Raw genomic sequence first — 22,322 nt, forward strand, 5'->3', positions numbered from 1 at the left:
TGAATGAACCGAAATCATTGACCAGTTCTCTCCAGGATTATCCCAATTCTCTACAGATAATACACATACCATCAGAATAATGTGAAAGATGATATCACAGCATTTACTCACTTGGTGAGTCATGGAAATGACCCCTGTGCAGGCTGTTACTTATTGTGTCAAGTGCCCAACCCTGCCAGTGAGATTATAATAACTGAGATGTTACCCCAATTAAACAATACTGCAGAAGGACCAGGAGAGCAGAAGGTAAAGCAAAGATGTTCTTTTTTTCTGTATGAATACGCAGCCTCATAATCATCATCTCACATAATCTCTACTCTGCAGTTAAACATTTTTACACTGGTTAACTTGACTTGTCATCTTGGAGTCATTAAAGCTTACAGATTTAACTTTTATTTGATCCATGTAACAGTCCAGTCACAGTTTTAAATGTGTCACAGAGCCATGTTGATGCATGCCTCCCCTTTAGCATGTGGCACAGATCACTCCTCTCCTAACTACTATACAGTCTAGCTATTCACTGTCAAGATAGAGATGAGAGGGATGAAACAACCCAAGGTCTGATCAAAGGCAGCTGTCTCCAACTCTCCCTCTCTGCATTCAAACAGATGTAACTGCTGCTGCTTTACCTTAAGCTTCACAGTCAATCATCAATGATAAAAGGAACCAACTGGCTCAGATAGTGCTGGGCTGGCTGGGCCGAGTGTTTAAATTAGTATCTACCCAAAGCTAAACTCAGATGTGATTGGGTCAGGGATCATGACTTTGTATAAGTGTTGGGTCTTATTCTGCTCTGTGCATCATTTGGGCTCAGTTCAGGTTTTTTATTGTTTTACTTTCTGCTTTGGACCATAGAGATCACATCATAGAGATTTTTTGGCATAGCCGAGATCTCCCTGAGCTCCATTCTTAGCATTGTTCAGAGTTACACTTCCAGAATAGGGGTCTGGGAATTTTTGTCAGCATTTGTCCTCAGAGAGATCGTCTTAACTTATTATTAACTTACTTATAATGACTGTACATTCTCAGTATTAGGGGTGTAACGGTACACACAAGTCACGGTTCGGTATGTACCTCGGTGTGGGGGTCACGGTCCGGTACGGGTTCGGTACAACGGGAAAAAAGCAGCAAAAAGTCACACATGTATTAGCTTTTTTTTTTTCATTTATTTTGAACAGACACTAATTGACTGTAAAACTAAAAACCATCTCCTGTTATAAAAGTAAAAAATAAACAGAATAAAACACCACTGCTCCTGCAAGCTTGTAAATGGCAGGGACCATAGACTGGCTGATGTGCACATGGGATGGGACACTGTATGGCTCAAGCGCTTTTGATAAATACTTGAAGCCGGGCTCCTCTACTACGGCATATGGGTGCAAAGATGTGGATATGTATATGCCAATTGCTTTGGTGATGTTTTTGGCCCTGTCTGCATTCATGTCAAGAGGCTGCTTAAAAGCAGCGGGGATAAGTTGTTGCACACAAGTTGTTTTTTTCCTCACACCATATCTGGGTGATGCCATCTTATATGCGTTAACATGTTTGATGTGTTTCAGTGTTTCATCTACCATTATATTAGGGGGGCCCCCCTCGGCCCCCCTCGAAAGTGAAGTTACATTTTATTTCCTATATAGCGCCAGATCACAACAGAAGTCATTTAAGGTTACCTTTCCTATAGAACAGGTCTATACCCTGTCCTTTTATTAAACAAACTAAAGAGCCTTATGTTATTTATGTTATTTACACAACGGCATGTCATTTCTGTCTCTACACGGTGCGCGTTTACAATCCTCCTCTGCTTTCTGTATCTCGCACGGCGGAGTTCCGCCACACACATAGGTGAGTACACTAGAGCGCGGCTCGGGCCGCATTTTCCTGACAGAAGAGTCTGACGCAGTTTGTTACCTGGCATAGTTATTGCTCTGGACAGTGTAACACGCTGCTCGCACAGCAGCGCAGCACAGCGCTGAACACACACTCAATTGGAGCGAAGCTTGTGTTGCTTTCAGGCGTTGTCACGTAAATAGCAAATTCCTGGATTGAAGTGAAGACTCGCCTTTTTTTTAATAGGCCTACTCACTCAGATGTATTCGTCATATGACTGCGTGCACCGAACCGTAACGCCCGTACGGTGACGGCACGGGACGAATACAAATACCTTTACACCCCTACTCAGTATCTCTCTCTGCTGCACTTTACATGAACCTTCACCATATGGGAAACATCTAGCTCCTTTTTATTAAGTGCTGTGATGGCCCATAAGAGAGACATTCTGCACCAGCTGCCTCTTCATTCTCTGTCATTGTATACTGTAATTAGGATTATAATTATTAGGCTATATAGAGTCATTAAGAGTTTGTTTCCTTGAGGCATGCAAGCATCGAAAAAGTAGCCTATATATTTCACCGGAGCTTTGTTACTTTTAGCTATTTTCACATGTATTCATTACTTTCAGCTAACTGATGCTATTTCAGCCACTTATCAGTTACTTTTAGGCAACTATTTCAATCGTTATCCATTTATTTATTAGTTACTTTTAGATAACTGTTTCAACGATTATCCATTACTTTTAGCTAACTGCTTAATTGTGTATGTGCCATTGTCGGCATGCTCATGTAATGAATAGCATCCCATTTCTTAGGTTAAGGTTTCAAACCCTACCCCATGTGGCTCCATTCTGAAGGGCCACTACTCAGTCAAGGGCACATTCAAATATGGCCAAGGGAGATAATTGGGATTGGGCCTAAGAATCAGACATTTTGACGCTGTTATAGTCATGGCAGATCTCTATCCAAACCAAACCTATTAGCTGTGTTATCTCAGTGCCTTACACTGCATGGTTGCTTTGGTTTGTTTGGGTAGTGATGTCATTATATGGAATTGGATAGGCCCCTCACTGCTCATTTTTTGGGCCATGGCAGGAGAACAGGAGTGGGATAAAATCACTATAAACATCAGAGCAGAGATGGGAGGGAATGTGAGTCAAACATTCCCTATTAACTTGGTTGTTTGTTTAAAGGATAGCTTGATGGGTCAAGTAGCCAAGCAGATGTTGCTTGTTGTGTATTGTCTGTTAGAAAACCATGGTAGTGATAGTATCATTTTCAGCCCTATTTCTCTGCCTTTGATCAGCAGTAGTGATTATGTCCTCCAGATGGTTGACATCTGACAGCAGTTGTACTGAGGTGGAGCTCACACTATTCCAGCTGTACCTCCACAGTTAGAGCAGCTAAAATAGTATATACAGGGGTTTTCCCAGGCTTTATCCTTGCCGCCAATCTGATACTATCACCACCAGTTTGCTCAATCTCTCGTCCAGTTTTGCTGTACTTGTTGCCCCTTCCTGTTTAAGACCCTCCTCAGCTGTGGGGCACCAGTGCTCCTGCTGCCTCTGCCACACCACCCAGTTTCCTCTGGAGAAATTCCCTCCCTCTTCCTGCGAACGCCCCTCCTCATAATGCTCTGAAGGAAGGCCAGAGCTAGAGGTGTTTAAGAGTGGGACTGTGAGCTCAGACTGCAGAGCTACATTTAGCCCGGGGATGGAGTAACAGGGTGTTCATGGGTCTGGAGTAGGGACTCTGAAGGCAACATGTGGTGTCTGCAGTGTGCCTCTGACAGGACTCAGTCCCTACTGGAGCTGGAATCAGGCAGCTGGTAAGCCCAACTTTGAGTGTGTGCATGCTGGTGCTGCATGCAGAAGTCAATACTTTTAGCTGCTTGACTTGTACTTACTCTGTGATTTGGCTCTGAATTTGTCTCGAGATGCAGGTTGTATATTTTAAAATGGTCCCTCCTTTATTCAGAGTCTGCTGCCAGACTCAACTGAGATCAGTTTAGAAATTACTTAATAATTGCTGTTACTCCTCCTGAATTGCCTTAATGTAGTGGATTTTTTTGCCAGAGTATAGAGCTGCTGATGAAATTCACAAGGAGCACGCTTTGTGTAAATAAAATGTGCTTCATTTGAGATGCAGCAAAAGATTGTGCTTCATTAATAAGCCAGTAGTTGATTTTCCTCCTCCGTGCCAAACAAGTGAATGCAGCTGAGTCATATTTTAATGCACTTCATCCAGTACCCTTTAATCATCTTAAACTGATTCTAAGAGTTACTCACTCATGAAAAACATGCACAACAGTCAGTGTGAACACACAGCAAAACAAAGGAAACCAGAAGAAGTAGGTTGTGTGTGTGTGTGAGTGGCAGGTCAGAGTAATTAATTCATCACTGTGGAGTAACACAGTGAGAGGAGGCTCCACTTGAGGAAGCCACTCAGGGGCACAAAGAGGGTGTCTCCAGGGGTGGTGTTGACACCAGAGCTGTCCTCACATTACCTGCCTCCTCCAATGGATCCATTGCATCACCTTCCACACACATCATCAAAATTCTATCAGCCAGCAATTTAGGCAGTGTTATGGGATGCTTTGGGTTTTTGAATTGAATCCTGTAATCTAACCGAAGGCAGAAAGTGAGGTGCTTTGTGTGGGTATGATCCCCATAACGCTTTGCTAGTACCAGTTTTAAAACCACATCTGGCACTTTATCAAAATGAGGTGGCATTTAAAGGGGTACTCCATTTATTTTACATGCTAAAGCTAATTAACCAGTCACAGTGAGAACTGTGCAGCGTGTATAATGTGTTCTGCAGCTCCAGAGGAGCTTTGTTAAAAATGACTCAAGTGACATCACTCAAGTATTCTCGGTTTAGGATGGGAGACTACAAATGTGTAATGGAAAGCCTGTGTTAAAAATCATGCTGATGGAGGTTAGATGGAGTGGACATTGACCATACAGGGAGGGTGTATATATGATCTAGGATTTTTGTAGCTTGATCCTGAACCCTGAATAGCTCAGATACATTTTTTTTGTGGGCAGCTGTGGATCAGGAGGTAGAGCGGCTGTAGAGGATTGGCAGTTCGATCCCTGACTCTTCTTGTTCACGTGTCGGAGTGCCCTTGGCCAAGACATGGCTGAATTGACATATAAGGCTTTGCCTTGTGCAGAGTGATGGGCAGGCCATAGCATTGCATGGCAGCTCTGTCACCATCAGTGTGTGTGAATGAGAAGTCAAGTCAAGTCAAAATTCATTATAGCCCAAAATCACAAAAAATGTCTCAATGGGCTGTACATAAAAACACATAAGCAAATTACAAATAACAACAAATAAAATGCAAACAAACAAACAAAACAAAATGAAAACAGAATAAAAAATAAATAAATAAATAACATTGGCACTTGTATATATAAAAAACTAAATATAAATTGATGCGCACAATGACTGAGTAGTAGTAGATAACCATGATGTAGTATGTAAGGACAGAGACTATGGGATGTTAAAGGCAGATGCAAAAAGGTGTGTTTTGAGTTTGCTTTTGAAGGAATTGACTGTGTTGGCTTCACGGATTTGAATGGGAAGGCGGTTCCAGAGGAGAGGGCCTTGGTATGAGAAGGCTCTACCACCTGCTGATGATTTATTAATTTTGGGGATGGATAGGAGACTGACATTATGGGATCGTGGAGGCCTGATTGATAAACATGGAGTAAGTAGAGATGATAAGTAGGATGGTGCAAGTCCGTGTAATATTTTATAAGTTAAAAGCAGAATCTTGAAGTCTGATCTAGTGTGTGCAGGCAGCCAGTGTAATGAAATGAGAACAGGGGTGATATGGTCAGATTTTCTGGTTCTGGTTAATATCCTGGCAGCAGTATTCTGTTGTAGTTGTAGTTTCCTAATGGTTGAATTTGGTAAGCCAGAGAAATGTGTATTGTAATAATCTAATCGGGATGAGACAAAAGCGTGAACCAGTGTTTCTGCATCAGTCACGGAGAGAATGGGACAGATTTTGACAATATTACGTAGGTGAAAATATGCTGTTTTTGTTATATTATTAATATGGTCTTCAAAGGAGAGATTAGGATCGAATAAAATACCGAGATTTCTAACACGGGGGCTTTGTGAAAAGATAGAACCAGCTAAGTTTAAGGTGAGATTGAGGAATTTGTTTCTGATGTCTTTGGACCTAGGATTAACATTTCAGTTTTTTCAGTATTTAAGAGAAGTAAGTCTGACAACATCCATTGTTTGATTTCTTGTGTGCACTGTTCTAGATGGATCAGTTGATGAGAGGTGTCAGGCTTGATGGATATGTAGAGCTGAGTATCATCTGCGTAAAAGTGGGAATGGGACCAAGCACAGACCCTTGTGGTACACCATAATTGACCTTTTTGCGTTCTGAAGAGCAGTTATTATGAAAAACAAAGTTAGATCTGTCTGTAAGGTAGGATTTGAACCAGGCGAGAGCAGAGTCGGTGAGTCCTATGTAGTTTTCTAGACAGTGAAGTAGAATATGGTGATCAAGTGTATCAAACGCTGCGCTGAGGTCTAGTAGCAGCAATACTGAAGCTGAGTCGGAATCGGAGGCGAGTAGTAAATCATTGACCACTTTTGTCAGTGCAGTTTCCATACTATGGAATTTTCTAAAACCAGATTGATGAGGGTCGTATAGATTATTGAAGGAGAGGTGATCAGTGAGTTGTTGGGCTACTGCTTTTTCTAGGATTTTTGAAAGAAAGGGGAGATTTGTAATTGGTCTGTAATTATTGATTACATCAGGGTCCAGGTTATGTTTCTTGAGTAGTGGCTTGATTACGCCTGTTTTAAAAGATGCAGGTACTGTTCCAGTGGTAAGAGAGCTATTAATTATATGTAGTATTAGTGGGCTAAGAATTGGGAAGAGGTCCTTAATGTACTTAGAGGGAATAGGATCCAGTAGGGAGGTAGTGGAATTGGAGGAGAAAACCAGTTTAGAAAGAGTTTCATCGGAAATTGTCTCGAAGTGGGTGAGTTTGCAAGGTGAAGACAGGTCGTATGAAACCGCCATGTCCTGGGTGGGAGATGGGAGAGAGGATATTGCTTTTCTGATGTTGTCAATTTTAGTGGTGAAAAGTTCTATGAAATTAGAAGCGGTAAGAGGAATATTACACATAGGGGATGGTTTACATGTTAATTTAGCTACAGTGTCAAAGAGAAAGAGAATTTATTTTTATTATTTTGTATAAGTCCAGAAAAGTAAGCTGTTCTAGCGGCACGAAGAGTGTGTTTATCTTTACAAAGGCTGTTTGACCATTCAAGCCGAAAATTATTTAGGTTGGTTGATCTCCATTTATGCTCGAGCTTGTGAAGCGCCTTGTCTGTTAAGGTGGAAAAGTGTTTTATAAATGATAAATAAATAAAATCTGTCTCCTGCAATTTGTTTCACTGCGCCTACATACTTCCCTAGTGACAATTATATTCCCCATAGTAACTGATTAGCTTCATTTTTTGATATATAAAGACACAGAGTTGCTGGAGTTACTTTCACCAGCATCAGAAATATAGGAGAACTTCAGAGAACACAAGCAGCCAGTGCTGACCAATCAGGCACTATATCAGCTGTGGGTCTAATAAAATAAGTCTTTGCATGATGATGTTATCTCTTCAGTGTGTGGGCAAATCATCTTTTTCTGTGCTCAAAATATCCCATCACAAGCTCAGAACTGGGACATCCTCCCAAAATGATTATATACTTTCTCCAAAACTTAAGTTCCATTTTTTAAGAAATTTAAAAACTCAACAAAAAAAAAAAAAAAAAAAAAAAAAAAGCCTGTCGCACAACACCATCAATGATCCTCTGTTATGCAGTTAGCATTTAGCTTATAGATTTGGCTTTGCAGCTTTTCTGTGGGAGTCATTCCACTGACACTTACCAGCATCACAAGGTCATTCAAGCAAACCAATTCAGTCTACAGGACATTAACAAGGCTTTAATGTATCTCACTGCAGGTACTTCAGACTAATTTAAATTGATAAAATGGTAGTGTTTATGGTAACATTCTCATCCTAACTCGTCAAATACTGCTGCTTTGTTAGTTGACATACACTTCAAAATATGACACTCTAGGTACCCTCTTGCATCAGTTTTGGACTTTCAGTGACAGCATGTCAGTTTACATTTGTTACATGCATTGTTTTGATTCATTCATTCATCATCAGTAACAGCTTATCCTATTTAGGGTTGATGGGGGGCTGGAGCCTATCCCAGTTAGGTGAGAGATAGGGTACATTCTGGACAGGTCGCCAGACCAGTGGTATAAGAAAGTTATGACGAAACCCAGTGCACACTATTATGACGGGCCCTTGTACATTCTATCGTGCTTGTATTGTCAACAACATCAACATAAATATTACCCAGCAATCATCACTGCATATCTGACAACAATATCAAAGAGAGTGAGAAATTTATCATTTGATTGAATATATTTTATTTACATTTATAGATTTTATAGCTTATATAGAAAAAAACATATAACTTTGTTTTAGAAAGCTGCTGACTATTAAAAAAAATAAGAAAGAAAAAGGAAACCATGACACAGATGTGTTTGCTTTGATATGTATAGCAATGTTTACACAATTTATACACAAATTGTACACAATTTTTAATTCAGTAAAATTCTTCTTTTATCGTCCTCTTTGAACACAGGTACATTTCCAAGGTGGCAGTCTTAATCACTTGCAAGTGCCTGCTCTCTCTATGGGCCCCTCCACCCCAGGGGCCCAAGTGCAATCGCACTGCCTGCATTGTCTATATTTACACCCCCCGTGCCAGACAACCATTCACTCTCATTCAGTCACCAATTAACCCAACTGCTTTGGACTGCAAACTCCACAGAGAAGGCCCCAGCTGGCAAGTGGATTCAGACCTAGAATTCTCTTGCTGAGAGGCGACAATGCTAACCGCTGTACTACCGTGCCACCTTGGTTTTCAAAATACACTTTGTTTTCAAAAGGGAATATACGGTTTCTGCTCATTACATGCACAAAATGAACTTACAGTGTAGGTTCACTTCCTCAGGTTTAGGCAACAAAAGTCCATGGTTTGGCTTTTAAAAGGTGCCGTTGTTACGAATGCCCTGTGACATATGTCACTACCGTAGCATTCCACACTGACTACTACTGACTTATGGCTCCCAGATGAAAGTCTGGGATCCTTTCTCGCTGTTTATGCTATGGTAGTCACTAATAGTGTCACAAACTGATGCAGCTGACGTGGTGTCTCTGTCTGTTTATATCTGTCACCGACGTCCACTGACAAAGCGGCTGTATTTTACAAGTTGGGTTGTGGTCTCATGTGTCTGACACGAAGGGTGCATCTGTGCATCAGTGTATAACTCCAAGATCACTGACAAAATGGTAGTATTTGACATATTGGGAGTATGAGTGGGCTGTTAATACATAAACATGTTGCTCACATGCTACAAGTTTTTTTTTTCATAGATTAGAAAAATAGTTATTACCCTTGTTCTTAAACCACACCTAAAATCCTGAGTGACTCTACATTCTGTGAAGCCCCTCTGACACCAATTTGAACAGTGTTTGATAGAGGTCAACCATGCAGCATATAGTACGTCAGGTCCTGGTTCCATGGTCTGTGTCTTCACATATGAAATTTCAATTGAAGCCTTTGTAGTATATTTTTGGGGAATTTTGTGTAAAGTCCAGATAAAACAGAAATCCATTTTCTTCTAATATTATGATGACATTTTATTGCATCAATTGCGGGCAAACTTATTTTCTGTCCACTTTGTTCAGAGTGAGGTTCCCTCCATCTTGACATATTCTAAGAACTTTGCTCTCTCATTCCTCCTCCTCTGACCTTTTTACCAAGTTTGACTCTGCCTTAAAATGGGATTTTCAGCTGGAAGGATATTAGTTTTAATGAGGCTGGATGAATGCTTGGTACGGACTGTAGAGTCTCTAAATTAGTCAACAGGTCTGCTACAGTCATCTCTCTCTCTGCCCATAGTCTCAGGGAATTGGATCAGTAACACTTTGCCTTCAACTCATCCTCTGTGCCGCAGGAAGAAGAGCAGGTTCAAATTAAAAGTGCATTTTATAATTTGCAAGGAATGATTGTTCTCAATCACTGTTCTATATTTTAGTATAGCTGTTTTACTTGTCAGGAGTTTTTAAAACACATTGCAGGGTTCTTTATTGTGTAACTAATAGTAGAACATCTTGTTCAGTAACTCCAATGCAACAAAACCAGCTAACATCAGATATTAAGTGCTATCATGCTCTCAGTCTGAGCCCCTAGAAGTGTCTGCCTACCCCTGCTTTGAGCTGAGTGCCACAATTCAAGCATGCTTAGCCTCTCTTCCATCTAATTAAATGGGCATTTCCAATAAGACATTTTCTGCTGGAGCAGATGTATCACAGCCCACCCTTCAGTCTAATTAAAGAACTCTTTCTGTCTGATTAAATTTGTTCCTTATGGAATTAAAAATGTGTTGAGGATACGCAGGGAGGAGAATGAAGATGCAGAGAGGGTTTTCATAATGAGCATCGAGTGCCCAGCTACAAGAGAGACAATATTTCCTCTAATGGGAGCTGTTATCCCATGACACATGACCCTCAGCCTGCTTCACTGTCGCTTGGCTCAAAGGCAACAAGCCCTCCAGAGTTAATGGCGACAGAGGCTGTTTATCATGGCCTTGCAACATAACTCATTATGATTATGATTGTTAAAAAAGGCTGTTACAGAAATAACATATTACTGTATATTGATCTAGTTGCACTGATGTGAACCGGCATGTTATTACAGTGTTACAGAATGGTGCATTGCAAGTAGTTGCCTGTTTCAACTCGTCTCATCACGAATCTATGGTCTGGATTAGGCTTAATGCGAGATTTTTTACCAGCTGGCCGCCACTGTGTCAAATGGATGAGTTGGCATTACATCACCTACCAGCAGGAGGGTTTATTAGTGGCACAGTGCATTCTGGTAGTTTAAGGTTTTCTACCTCTTGAGCAAAAGAAAATGCCACAGTCCTCTGTCTCCGTTTTCTCTGTTCATGTAATGCCAATTTTAAAAGTATTTCAAGAAAAAGCCAACTGCTACTGTTTCTAGGAAATGGGAGAGCAAGTCTCTCAAACAAAACCTCTAAAGTTCACAAATTAAAACAAGTTAAAACTGGTTCTATGGCCCCATCCTTAACACAGAGACTGGAACATGGTAGTGCTCTTCTTCTCTTTTAACTCTTGTAAAGAACTCGGATAAGCATATCTCCCAAACTGCTAAACTATTCCATGATGTTTTGCAGTAACTTCATGTTCAAGGTTCTTCGTTTTAGTTAGATTGTTTTGTGCATTTGAACAAAGGAAACAGCTGTTACTTTAATTGTAAGGACAGTCTCTTAAAAGGGCAGCTAGTAATACGGGCTGACGCTGGAAAGCATTTGTCATGCAGTTCTCAACATTTTGGCAGAAATAAAGTGTTTAGCAAGCGATTATCAAAGGAGGAATACTTGTACTTGTTTCATTTTAATAGCTGTTAGAGGGCTGAGGAGGTAAAGCTGTTATTTCACAGGTCAGACACCCAAGTCAAGTTATCACAGAAGTCAAGACACCATTATTAATACAGCCCAAATTACAAATTTGTCTCAGACAACTTTGCAGTCTCTACATCATATAAAACCCTTTGCTCTAGCTATTGACTTTTTAAAAGTCAGGGGAATGACTGTAAATTTGAAGCACAGAACATTTTTCTTTGTTTTATAATTTCCTGTCCCTTTGGCAGGGTGTTGGCCGCCAGGTTAGTAACCACCAGTCAAGAATATGCCGACAAGGTCCTCCTTATTTACCACAAAATGTAAAATGTGGCTGCTTCTGCATTTGTGTTTTCTGTTGTTCACTGGAAATCAAGTGTGCATGAATGATATTGACTGGATCTGAGCATGTTTAAATGCCACCTTCTGCTAATCTTTTTACACAGGCCAGTGACAGGCATCATTTATTACTACTCATTTTACCTTGCACGTACTCTGTATTCATTGCTGTCAGCCTCTTGTGGAGGCTCTCTTTTCAGTTAAAGTTTTATTTTAGCCTTTATTATCTAACCATGACACATTCTCCCACAGAGATCGAGCTATTTGACAAGGTTACATAGTGATAGATGCCTCTAGATGAATGTTGTTGTTGTGAGCCTTTCCACTTCATCCATCAGCTGATGACAAATACAATGAAATGGTACTGATTGTATTTTGCAAAAAAAAAAAAAAAGAAGTAAAGAAAAGGAAAAAGCTTACATTTCCACCACAGATTGCAACTGGCACAGTGAGGTGTAAGAGCTGAGCTGCTATTGGCCCACAATTACATAATGATGTCACCTCACACCTGACTATGTTTTATGATTGGAAACATTTTTCTCTCCAAGACCGATTGACTGTGCTGCTGATATAAGGTCAGGTGTGTTTTGCTTTCTGATAGCCAGACTGTCAACTACTGCTGTGTGCAACTAATCAGTGAAGCAAGTCCTGTCTGCTTTACTCACAATCACAACTGTTATATTAAGAATTCTCACATGCTACTTACCACAAGTCTTTATGTTACTTAACACCCAAATAATTAAAACAATCCAGTGTTAATGTACAATAGACTACATATAGTTTATAATCTGTGATATAATTGTATTTAGTCTGTGATGGTCACTATTAAACATCACTTTTATCCACAACATGTATAAACTGTTAACAGAATGAGCCTTCAAATCAGACAAATAAAATCAAAATGTCAAAATTTTGTATAAAACCAAATTTTGTGTCAATATCTAAACCAATCAACTGTTAGTTCGGGTGAGAGCCAGACATTTCTGATCATGCCCTGGGTCTTGCAGCTGGAGGCAACACATTCTCACTCTTAACATGTCACATATCGACTGTTGGTCATGGACTTTCCGCATCGAGAAATGACATGCAAGGTACCCTGGGTGTGTTGGTTGCTGACTTTCTGGGAAGCCGTGTCAACTTCAGCCTGTTACATGCATTGTCTGTTTTCAAAATACATTTCTGTTTTCACAGGAAATGTACAGTTTGCACACTGTCTCTTTCAAAATAAATTCTTTGTCCCAAAACTTTCTGGGAGTGTATTATTGAACTAGTCGAATGTTGTTTTAAGTGAACAACGTAGCAAACTGTAACAATTAACTTAAGCCATAATCCCTTTACTCATCTGAGGAATTGCATGCATAGCACCCTCAGGAGTTTGGGATGTGAAGTGTAATTTGTAGCAGTAATCTGAGCAGTTTGTGACACGATTCACAGATATCATTATCACTTTGATTGTGCGTTCTAAATGTGTATTTTCTTTGGTTTAGGACATATTCAGATGCCTTCCTTGTTCTCACATGAGCAGCTCCTCCTTGCTGCCTGAGCTGCCTTCCAAGATATTCAATTGAAATGTCTCTGTATAATATGTACTTTAATCTTTATATATCGGCATTCAGTTCTGCCTCTGTCCAAAAAAAAGCTTAACATTTCAAAACCACAGTTTCTGTCTCTGGAGAGGAAGAGCTTCTTATTTCATGCATTCAAAAAGCAGATCTTTCTGATCAGGTAACTGTTTTTTCTTCCAGTAAATATGGCTTTGATTCCTCAAAGTGTTAGGGTAGTTATTGAGCTTGGTCCAAGAACTAAACCAAAGTACACTTTCATCCTCCATGAAGTTAACAGACCTGTGGTTGACATTTAGCTACTGCAGTTTGGTGTGGCACGGCTGGTCATTGCTCAACACCATTGGGGTTTATCCAATTAGCTGTCCAGGCTGATGTTTGTGCTAATGTGAGCAGACAAAGATCTTTATTGATCTTAATATTAAAGAGCTGCTTCACATGCTTTAATCATTCTTGACATTGTGTTGCTGTTTTTACTGAAAGACTGAGCTGCTGATAATGTTGTTGTGACTTCAGTGTTTGCTGTGTCTTATGGTGGTTCTTTGGTATTCATCATTTATTCATACACACTTAAAGGACAACTTCGGTATTTTTCAACCTGGGCCCTATTTCCCCATGTGTATGTGTGCGTATGATTCATAGGTACAACTCGTTCTAAAATTGGTTCAGTATTGAGGGAGGCAGATGCAGCTGGCAGCCGCGGAACGAGCTAAAACGGTAATGGGGGCAAATGCGTCCCGTATAAGTTTGCGCATTAAAAGTGCTTTTTTTCGCCACTGACCGGTTCAGATCGCCACTGCTATCTCTGTAAATAGCAGAGATGGGACCAAGTCACACATGTGCAAGTCTCAAGTAAGTCTCAAGTCTTAATCTTCAAGTCTCAAGTAAGTCCCAAGTCATTTTTTCTTGGGCAAGTCAAGTCAAGTCAAGTCAAGTCACAGGTTATGTCGAGTCAAGTCAAGTCCTGTAATAGGTCAAGTCAAGTCCAAGTCAAGTCACCTTATTATTGTAATTTTACCTGCAGAATCTGATCTTAATAAAGTGAAAAGACAAGATATAAGTAACTGTCAGTAAACATTGACTTCATCGCTGCAATGTTTACTTTGCAGGGACGCCCCCCAGGCGTACATGCACGCGCACACACACACACACACACACACACACGCACACACACACACACACTAACCATGGCAGCAGCCAAAATCACCCATTTAGCTCATTTAACCCTGTGTTGCTCGTTCATAAAACGTACAGCCGGTCTTATGATGAACCGGTCGGAATGTTCGCTCACGTTTTCTGGGGTTAATGTTAGCAAATAAATTAAAAAACAAGTTCCACCAAACCGACCTGTTGTCGCCTGGCTGTCCGAGATGTTTATGCCGCATGTCTTGCACTGTGCTGTTCGTCTTTTGCCGTAATAATGGTAATTCCGAAAGCTGAAGACGATGACTCTCGGTAACCCTCCCGCTGTTGATGCCTATCTGATATAAGAGGGCCTGTTTCTCCAATAAACACGTAAGGTACGTAGAGAGGGCATGACTGATTGACAGGGTAGTGATCCAATCATGACAACGCCATTCTCAGCCTGCGCTCCTACCGGGTAATCAACATTATTTTTTATATTCAATTATTAATTTTATATTCTAACCGAATACATGATGTGAATAATACTCAAGTCATTCAAGTCATCGTGTCTCAAGTCAAGTCCCGAGTCTTTAACTTCCAAGTCCGAGTCAAGTCTCAAATCTTTTATTTTTTGTCAAGTCAAGTCACAAGTCATCAAAACAGCGACTCGAGTCGACTCAAGTCCAAGTCACAATGACTCGAGTCCCCATCTCTGGTAAAAAGCATACTAAGCGTTTCGAACATTGTTTATATAACATTACCTCCACTGTGTCTGTAGCTCTCTCTACTCATGGGACAGCCGTTTTCTTGAGGAAGAGGTGTTTTGGGATTGGATGTCTTCTCTTCTTCGGCTGGCAGTAGTCATCTTGGGAGAAGTGAGCAGTGTCTGGACAGGAGTGTTAGCATCCATTTGTAGCACAACTAGCCACAACTTCAGCATCTCGCCGTCCAAAAAAGGCAGCCTGTGAAAGCTGTAGTGTTGCGCGACATCCTGTTCTTGCAATTCGAATAAGCACAAACACGAACCATTGTTTTCAATCGATGCAGTAAAACTCTCAACTGTACTCCGGGACAACCAGCACCACTCTGAGTGGCGCTCAGCATGGCACCTGTGTTTTTTTCTGGCAACAAGCAAAGCTCTCGCGAGATGACGTCACAGCCGGGAGGAGGTGAAGGGTCAGGGAAACGCTTAGTATGCTATCTACAGAGATAGCACTGGCGATCTGAACCAGTCAGTGGCGGAAAAAAGCACTTTTAATGCGCAAACTTATATGGGACGCATTTGCCCCCGTTACCGTTTTAGCTCGTTTCGCGGCTGCCGGCTGCATCCGCCTCCCTCAATACTGAACCAATTTTAGAACGAGTTGTACCTAAGTTATCCTTTAATTTCATCTCATTAAGACACAGTGGTACAGTTTTCTGCATTGTAAAGGGAATGTCTAAAGATGACAGGCAGCAGTCAGACTGCTGGCTATAAACTCTCTTATTCATATTTATACACTGCCAGCAGTATCAAAATTCACCTCTTCTATCTGTCATGTGCTTCTTTCTAAAAATAAAAAGCAGTGCAGGCCCTCAATAAAATGACTCAGCAAACTAACCCAGTGTTTCTCTGCATACTACAGTGTGGAAGGTGATGCTCCAGGTAGCCAGGTGGGTGCCTCTGTGGATTCCGGCAGCGGCTACGGTTGCATCCCAGTGACCCACAGCAGGGGGCTTGGCCCCGATCACCTGGACAGCCAGCTCTGCGGACAAATCTTGCTGCCCAGTCACCTGCGGCCCCGTCGACCCAAGCTTCAGCATTCCCAGTCCATCCTGCGCAAGCAGGCAGAGGAGGAGGCCATCAAGCGCTCCCGCTCATTGTCAGAGAGCTATGAGCTCTCGTCAGACCTTCAGGACAAGCAGGTTAGGGGGGGTACACAAAGACAGCTTCCATCCATAAATACCAAATACGGGGCTGGCTGGTATATTTGAAATTATCACAATATTAATAACAATTCAATTCAATTTTCAATTTTATTTATAAAGCCCAATATCACAAATCACAATTTGCCTCACAGGGCTTTACAGCATACGACATCCCTCTGTCCTTATGACCCTCGCAGCGGTAAAGGAAAAACTCCGCAAAAAAACCCCTTTACACACATCACGCTGTCCAGGCACCGCTGCGATATGAGTTAATCTGAGAGACAGTGGAGCATAAAGGCTCCGGAGAAGAAGCCGAGTTAGTGACATCCACAATGGCCGAGTTAGCAAGATGCAGTAATAGGATACGAGAGAGAGAGAGAGAGAGAGAGAAGGAGAGAAGGTGCCTGGTGTATTATAGGGGGGTCCTCCGGCAGAGTAGGCCTAAGTCAGCCTAACTAGGGGCTGGTACAGGGCAAGCCTGAGCCAGCCCTAACTATAAGCTTTATCAAAGAGGAAAGTCTTAAGTCTAGTCTTAAATGTGGAGACGGTGTCTGCCTCCCGGACCGTAACAGGAAGATGATTCCACAGGAGAGGAACCTGATAGCTGAAGGCTCTAGCTCCTGATCTACTTTTGGAGACTTTAGGGACCACGAGTAACCCTGCGTTCTCAGAGCGCAGTGTTCTGGTGGGATAATATGGCACTATGAGCTCTCTAAGATATGACGGAGCTTGACCATTTAGAGCTTTATAAGTTAACAATAGGATTTTAAATTCAATTCTGGATTTTACAGGGAGCCAGCGCAGAGAAGCTAAAACAGGAGAAATATGATCTCGTTTCTTAGTTCCTGTTAGTACACGTGCTGCTGCATTCTGAATTAGCTGGAGAGTTTTTAAGGACTTACTAGAGCTACCAGATAATAGAGAGTTACAGTAATCCAGCCTTGAGGTAACAAAAGCGTGGACCAATTTTTCTGCATCTTTTTGGGTCAGGATAGGCCTAATTTTCGCAATATTATGCAGATGAAAAAATGCAGTCCGTGAGGTTTGTTTTAAATGAGAATTAAAAGACAAATCTTGATCAAATGTTACTCCGAGGTTTCTTACGGTAGTGGTAGAGGCCAGAGCAATGCCATCTAGAGAAACTATGTCATCAGATAAAGAGTCTCTGAGTTGTTTGGGGTCAAGAACAATAACTTCAGTTTTGTCTGGATTTAACATCAGGAAATTGGTGCTCATCCAAGTTTTTATGTCTTTAAGGCAGTTATGGAGTTTAGTTAATTGATTACTTTCTTCTGGCTTCATCGATAAATACAACTGAGTATCATCCGCATAACAATGGAAATTTATAGAGTGATTTCTAATGATGTTACCTAAAGGAAGCATATATAGAGTAAATAGGATTGGTCCGAGCACAGAACCTTGCGGAACTCCAAAACAAACTTTGGTACATAGATCATTTTCAACAAACTGAAAATGATCAGATAAATAAGATTTAAACCAGCTTAGTGCAGAACCTTTTAGGCCAATTAAGTGTTCCAGTCTCTGCAGTAGAATTTGATGGTCAATTGTGTCAAATGCCGCACTAAGATCTAATAAAACAAGTACAGAGACAAGTCCTTTGTCTGAAGTAATCAGAAGGTCATTTGTAATTTTAACTAGTGCTGTCTCAGTGCTATGATGCACTCTAAATCCTGACTGAAATTCCTCAAATAAATTATTATCATGGAGAAAATCACACAGCTGGTCTGCGACTACTTTCTCAAGGATCTTTGACATAAAGGGAAGATTAGATATTGGTCTATAGTTGGCTAACACCTCTGGATCCAGGGTGGGCTTTTTTAGTAGAGGTTTAATTACAGCTACCTTAAAAGACTGTGGTACATAGCCTGTTAATAAGGATATATTGATCATATCTAATATATGAATGTTAACTAAAGGAAAGACCTCCTTAAGTAGCCTAGTTGGGATGGGGTCTAAGAGACACGTTGATGATTTAGATGAAGAAATCACTGCGGTCAATTCTTGAAGAGAAATTGGTGAGAAGCAATCTAAATATATATTAGGTTTTACAGCTGTGTTTGAGGTTAGATAGGTACTATCTGAGGACAGGAGGTCATGAATTTTGCCTCTAATAGTTAGAATTTTGTCATTAAAAAAGCTCATAAAATCATTACTGCTAAGGGCTAAAGGAATACAAGGCTCAATAGAGCTTTGACTCTCAGTCAGCCTGGCTACAGTGCTGAAAAGAAACCTGGGGTTGTTCTTATTGTCTTCTATTAATGCTGAGTAATAGTTTGCTCTGGCATTGCGGAGGCCCCTCTTATAAGTTTTGAGACTGTCTGTCCAGATTAAATGAGATTCTAATAACAACATGATATATGTATCATAATATAGACAATGTATGTTAAGTCACATTTAAAATAATGAAAATAAATTTATTTTTCTATCAGACAGAACCCAAAATCAAAATTTTACCTTCAATTCAGAATAATTTTGGTTTGGATTTCTATGCATCCACACCAGCAAGCTGTGGCTGGAGGCATTATGTTTTCAGGTTGTCTGTCTTTCCATCCATCCCACTCTCGTGACCGCAAATATCTTGAGAACTGGAACTGAGGGAATTTCTAAAATTGGCACAAATGTCCACTTGGACTCAATGATGAACTGACTTTAGTAGTCGTAGGTCGGAGGCAAGGCCACTGTGACCTCATGTAAGTCTCTTTCTCTTGAACACAATATCTCAAGAGGACCTTAAGGGGAATTTCCACAAATTTAGCAAAAATGTCCACCTGGTTTCAATGATTAACTGATTAGATTTTTATAGGCATTGGTCAAGGTCAGTGTGATGTTGTCTGTCTTGTCTGTATGACTCTTGTGAACCCGATATTTCAAGAACACCATTACATTTTTTTTTTTTGTTTTTAAATTTAGCACAAATGTCCGCTTTAAGTCAAGGATGAAGTTATTAGACTTTGGTAGTCATAGGTCAAGGTTACTGTGATCTTAGTCTCATTCTGGTAAACAAGATATCTCAAGAAGGTCTTGAAGGTATTTCCTCAAATTTGGCACAAAAAAACACTTGTAGTCAAGAGTGAACTGATTAGAATTTTGTGGTTGAAGGTCAAAGGTCACTGTGACCTCACACACTGTGTTTTTGTCCATAACTCATACACTGATTACCACAGAATTTCAAGCAAATGTCTTAACTTTGTCTGCTGTTTGGGTTAGCAGCTAAAAACAGCTGTCTTTGCTAATAAAAGTTGATGAGAGTGTTGAGACTGAACCAAAACAGTTCAGTTTTGGGCTGGAAAACCAAAACAATGAGCTAAAAGACACTAAAATGCTTTGCAGTGTTGAAAGAAACTGCAGAGTTTTATGGGTTTTTTACTACAAGCTTATATGTAGTAATTAGTCCCATTGTTAACCTGTAGGGCTCTAGTTTTGCAGACCAGGCGAGGCAGGGGCGCAGCGCACCTGCGCTTCGCCAACTGGGTGTGGCCAGGCGGATTTTGCAAGTTTGGCACACCGTGCACGCTGGCACAGCTACTCCTCTTTCCCACCTCCGTCCCTCCTACCTGCGCAAGTCAGAAAGAGGGAGGAGTGGAGGCGTGGAGTGGGTTTTACACACATCACACCAATCAAATGAGCCCCTCTCCTTGCCCTTAAATGCGCTGCGCGAAGGCGTATTGAGAGTTTACTCAATTCACCATGGCAGAAGAGAGCAGCAGTACCAGACGGCCAAACTTCTCCCAGGAGGAAACTGATGTTTTGGTCCGGGAGGTCCAAGCTCGCAGTGTCCGAATATACGGAACTGCGAGCAGACCTCCACAGGCTGATGATGCAAGGATAGCCTGGGAGGAGGTCACCACAATTGTAAATCAATGTTGCGTTTCTCTCGTGCGCTCTTTCTCTCTCGCAGTCTCACTCTGTTTCTTTTCTTTTGACTTTTCTAAGATGACAGATGCTGAATATATACTCCCTATCTGATGCTGTGGCTGTTTGTGGTTGGCTGAGAGGGATGTGAACTCATTAGTTTGCAGCTGTGTTAATTAAATCAGGTTGGGTTTCCATTACGCATGCCAAATGTGCCAAACGGTGCCAATCCCCTTTGATCTGACATCAGATGTGATGGGATATAGATACATTTATGTGCTGATTGCAGATAGTTGCATTGAATAGTGTTTTTTTGGGTATTTATTGCATCGTTAATGTGCCTGATATTCTGGAAACCTGCCTGTGAGGTTTTGGTGACGTATGCGCACTGTCCGCCGGTCAGCCAAACTTCGGCTTACACCGGCTGCGCTCCGCCTGCGCTGACAGTAGACGTGGTTTCAGCTGGCGAGCTTTTAGCGCACCTTCAGCGAAGCCTTTTGGCACGAAACTGTCACTGTGCCAAGCTGGATCTGTGGACACCTCCCCCTGCTGCGCCACCACACCCATCTCAGCGCACCTCGGTCTGCCAAACTACCAAACTGAGCGCGCCTCGGGTTGCGCTGCTCGAAACTAGCTCTGCGCGGGGTTTGCCACCCTGCGGTTGTATGCCTCCGTGCACCAGTCAAGTTGCACCTACAGATTACATCCATGTCTGTGAAAACATGGATGCTTCACACACATCTTTCCCCTGACAGCACAGAAGATTTATACAATCAGCACATTTTCAAGATTAGTGTCATTAATTCAGTATCTAAGTAAGAGTCTCCCCTTCTGTTCATGAGATATGATGTTGAATAATGACCAGAAAAGTGTTTTATGCAGAACATTATGATGTCACAGTGAAGTTGGCCTTTGACTTTTTGGATATAAAATAAAGTAATATGTTATAAATGTCATCACTTCATTTTATTCTTTAATAACTAGCTGATTAAATTACAAACAACAAAATTCAATGAGTTTTCCAAAACTTTCAATGATTTTTACCAGTTCCAAGAGATTGTGTAATTACATGATTTTTCCAGGTTTTCCATGACTGTGGTAACCCTATGGTATTTCAAGGTATTATGAGGCTGAAGTTCCTCGTGGTGGTCAAATAAAAGTCATATAATAATAGTCTGATTTGGCCTTGTGGCTGCCTGTGTGGGAAGGACACTGGCCCTCTTGTTAAGCAATGAAAGTTGTAGCCTTGTGCAGTGAGACTCACTGTCATGGTCCATGTCCCTTGTGGCAAGTTTGAGTCCACTGGCCTCCCGACCCTCACATGGTAAAGGGAAACATGATTAGTGTCATTCTACTCCACTAGTCCATACTGTGGGTGGAAAACTGGGTCAGTGTGTAAAAGGCACAGGGCTGAGAGAAGAGCTAATGGAAAACAGCCCTGGACACTGCTCAATTATTCATTCAAATAAACACAAGAGCACAAACTTCTTGTGTTTATTTGAATGAATAGGAATATCACTTTAGTTTAATGATGTCTTTCTAGTGATTTTAGTTTAATGTTCACTATAGAACGTACACCTGACTGAGTCCTTACAAGTATGGTAATTTTCATCCATCTTTTAAGAGATATTTAAACACTGCAAACACATCGTATTTTGTGCATCTTTTTTTAATAAGTCATAACCAGCTCAAATTTCTCATCATTATTTGGGCCATTACCATTTATCGGTCAAACTGCATTTCTATCACAACTCAACATAATCCATCTTCCCCAGGGGTCTATTCGAGTCTAATAAACCCTAAATTCAAACCATTTTTAAATGTCATTACCAATCTTCTTGAGTGTTGAAGGTATGGCAAAAGCAGATAAGACAGCCTCATTCTGTCTAATACATGTTTCCAAGGCAATATTTCTTTTGTAGCCAGTTTAAAACAGCGTTTGTTCCAGAGTATATGTTCCAGATGGAGAGTTATTTTAAGTGATACACCAAACAAAACTATTTTGTGTCACAGACACTTATCCTCTATAGGTTTGAGAAAATAATCTTAAATCAAGGTCCATTAACCAGTCTTAATTTGTTGACGAAAACTAAAAAAAAACTTTTTTCCAAGACGATGACAAGTTTAAATAGATCTTGATAATAAAACTA

At 40.9% G+C, this 22,322-nt stretch overlaps 1 protein-coding gene across 5 annotated transcripts in view; it reads left to right on the forward strand.

Moving 5' to 3' along the window:
* iqsec1b (IQ motif and Sec7 domain ArfGEF 1b) overlaps nt 1-22,322 on the forward strand; it is a 258,339-nt gene that overhangs the window by 167,427 nt on the left and 68,590 nt on the right. For 4 of the 5 annotated variants that reach the window (XM_033633758.2, XM_033633759.2, XM_033633757.2 and 1 more), the window contains exon 2: nt 16,017-16,296. In XM_033633758.2, coding sequence (XP_033489649.2) covers nt 16,017-16,296 — 280 coding nt within the window. Of the gene's footprint in view, nt 1-3,512; nt 3,658-16,016; nt 16,297-22,322 lie in introns of those variants that run through there. The other variant, XM_078168019.1, reaches the window with a different exon arrangement.

The sequence above is a fragment of the Epinephelus lanceolatus genome, chromosome 1, assembly GCF_041903045.1.
Source record: "Epinephelus lanceolatus isolate andai-2023 chromosome 1, ASM4190304v1, whole genome shotgun sequence".
In the NCBI taxonomy this organism is placed as follows: domain Eukaryota; kingdom Metazoa; phylum Chordata; class Actinopteri; order Perciformes; family Serranidae; genus Epinephelus; species Epinephelus lanceolatus.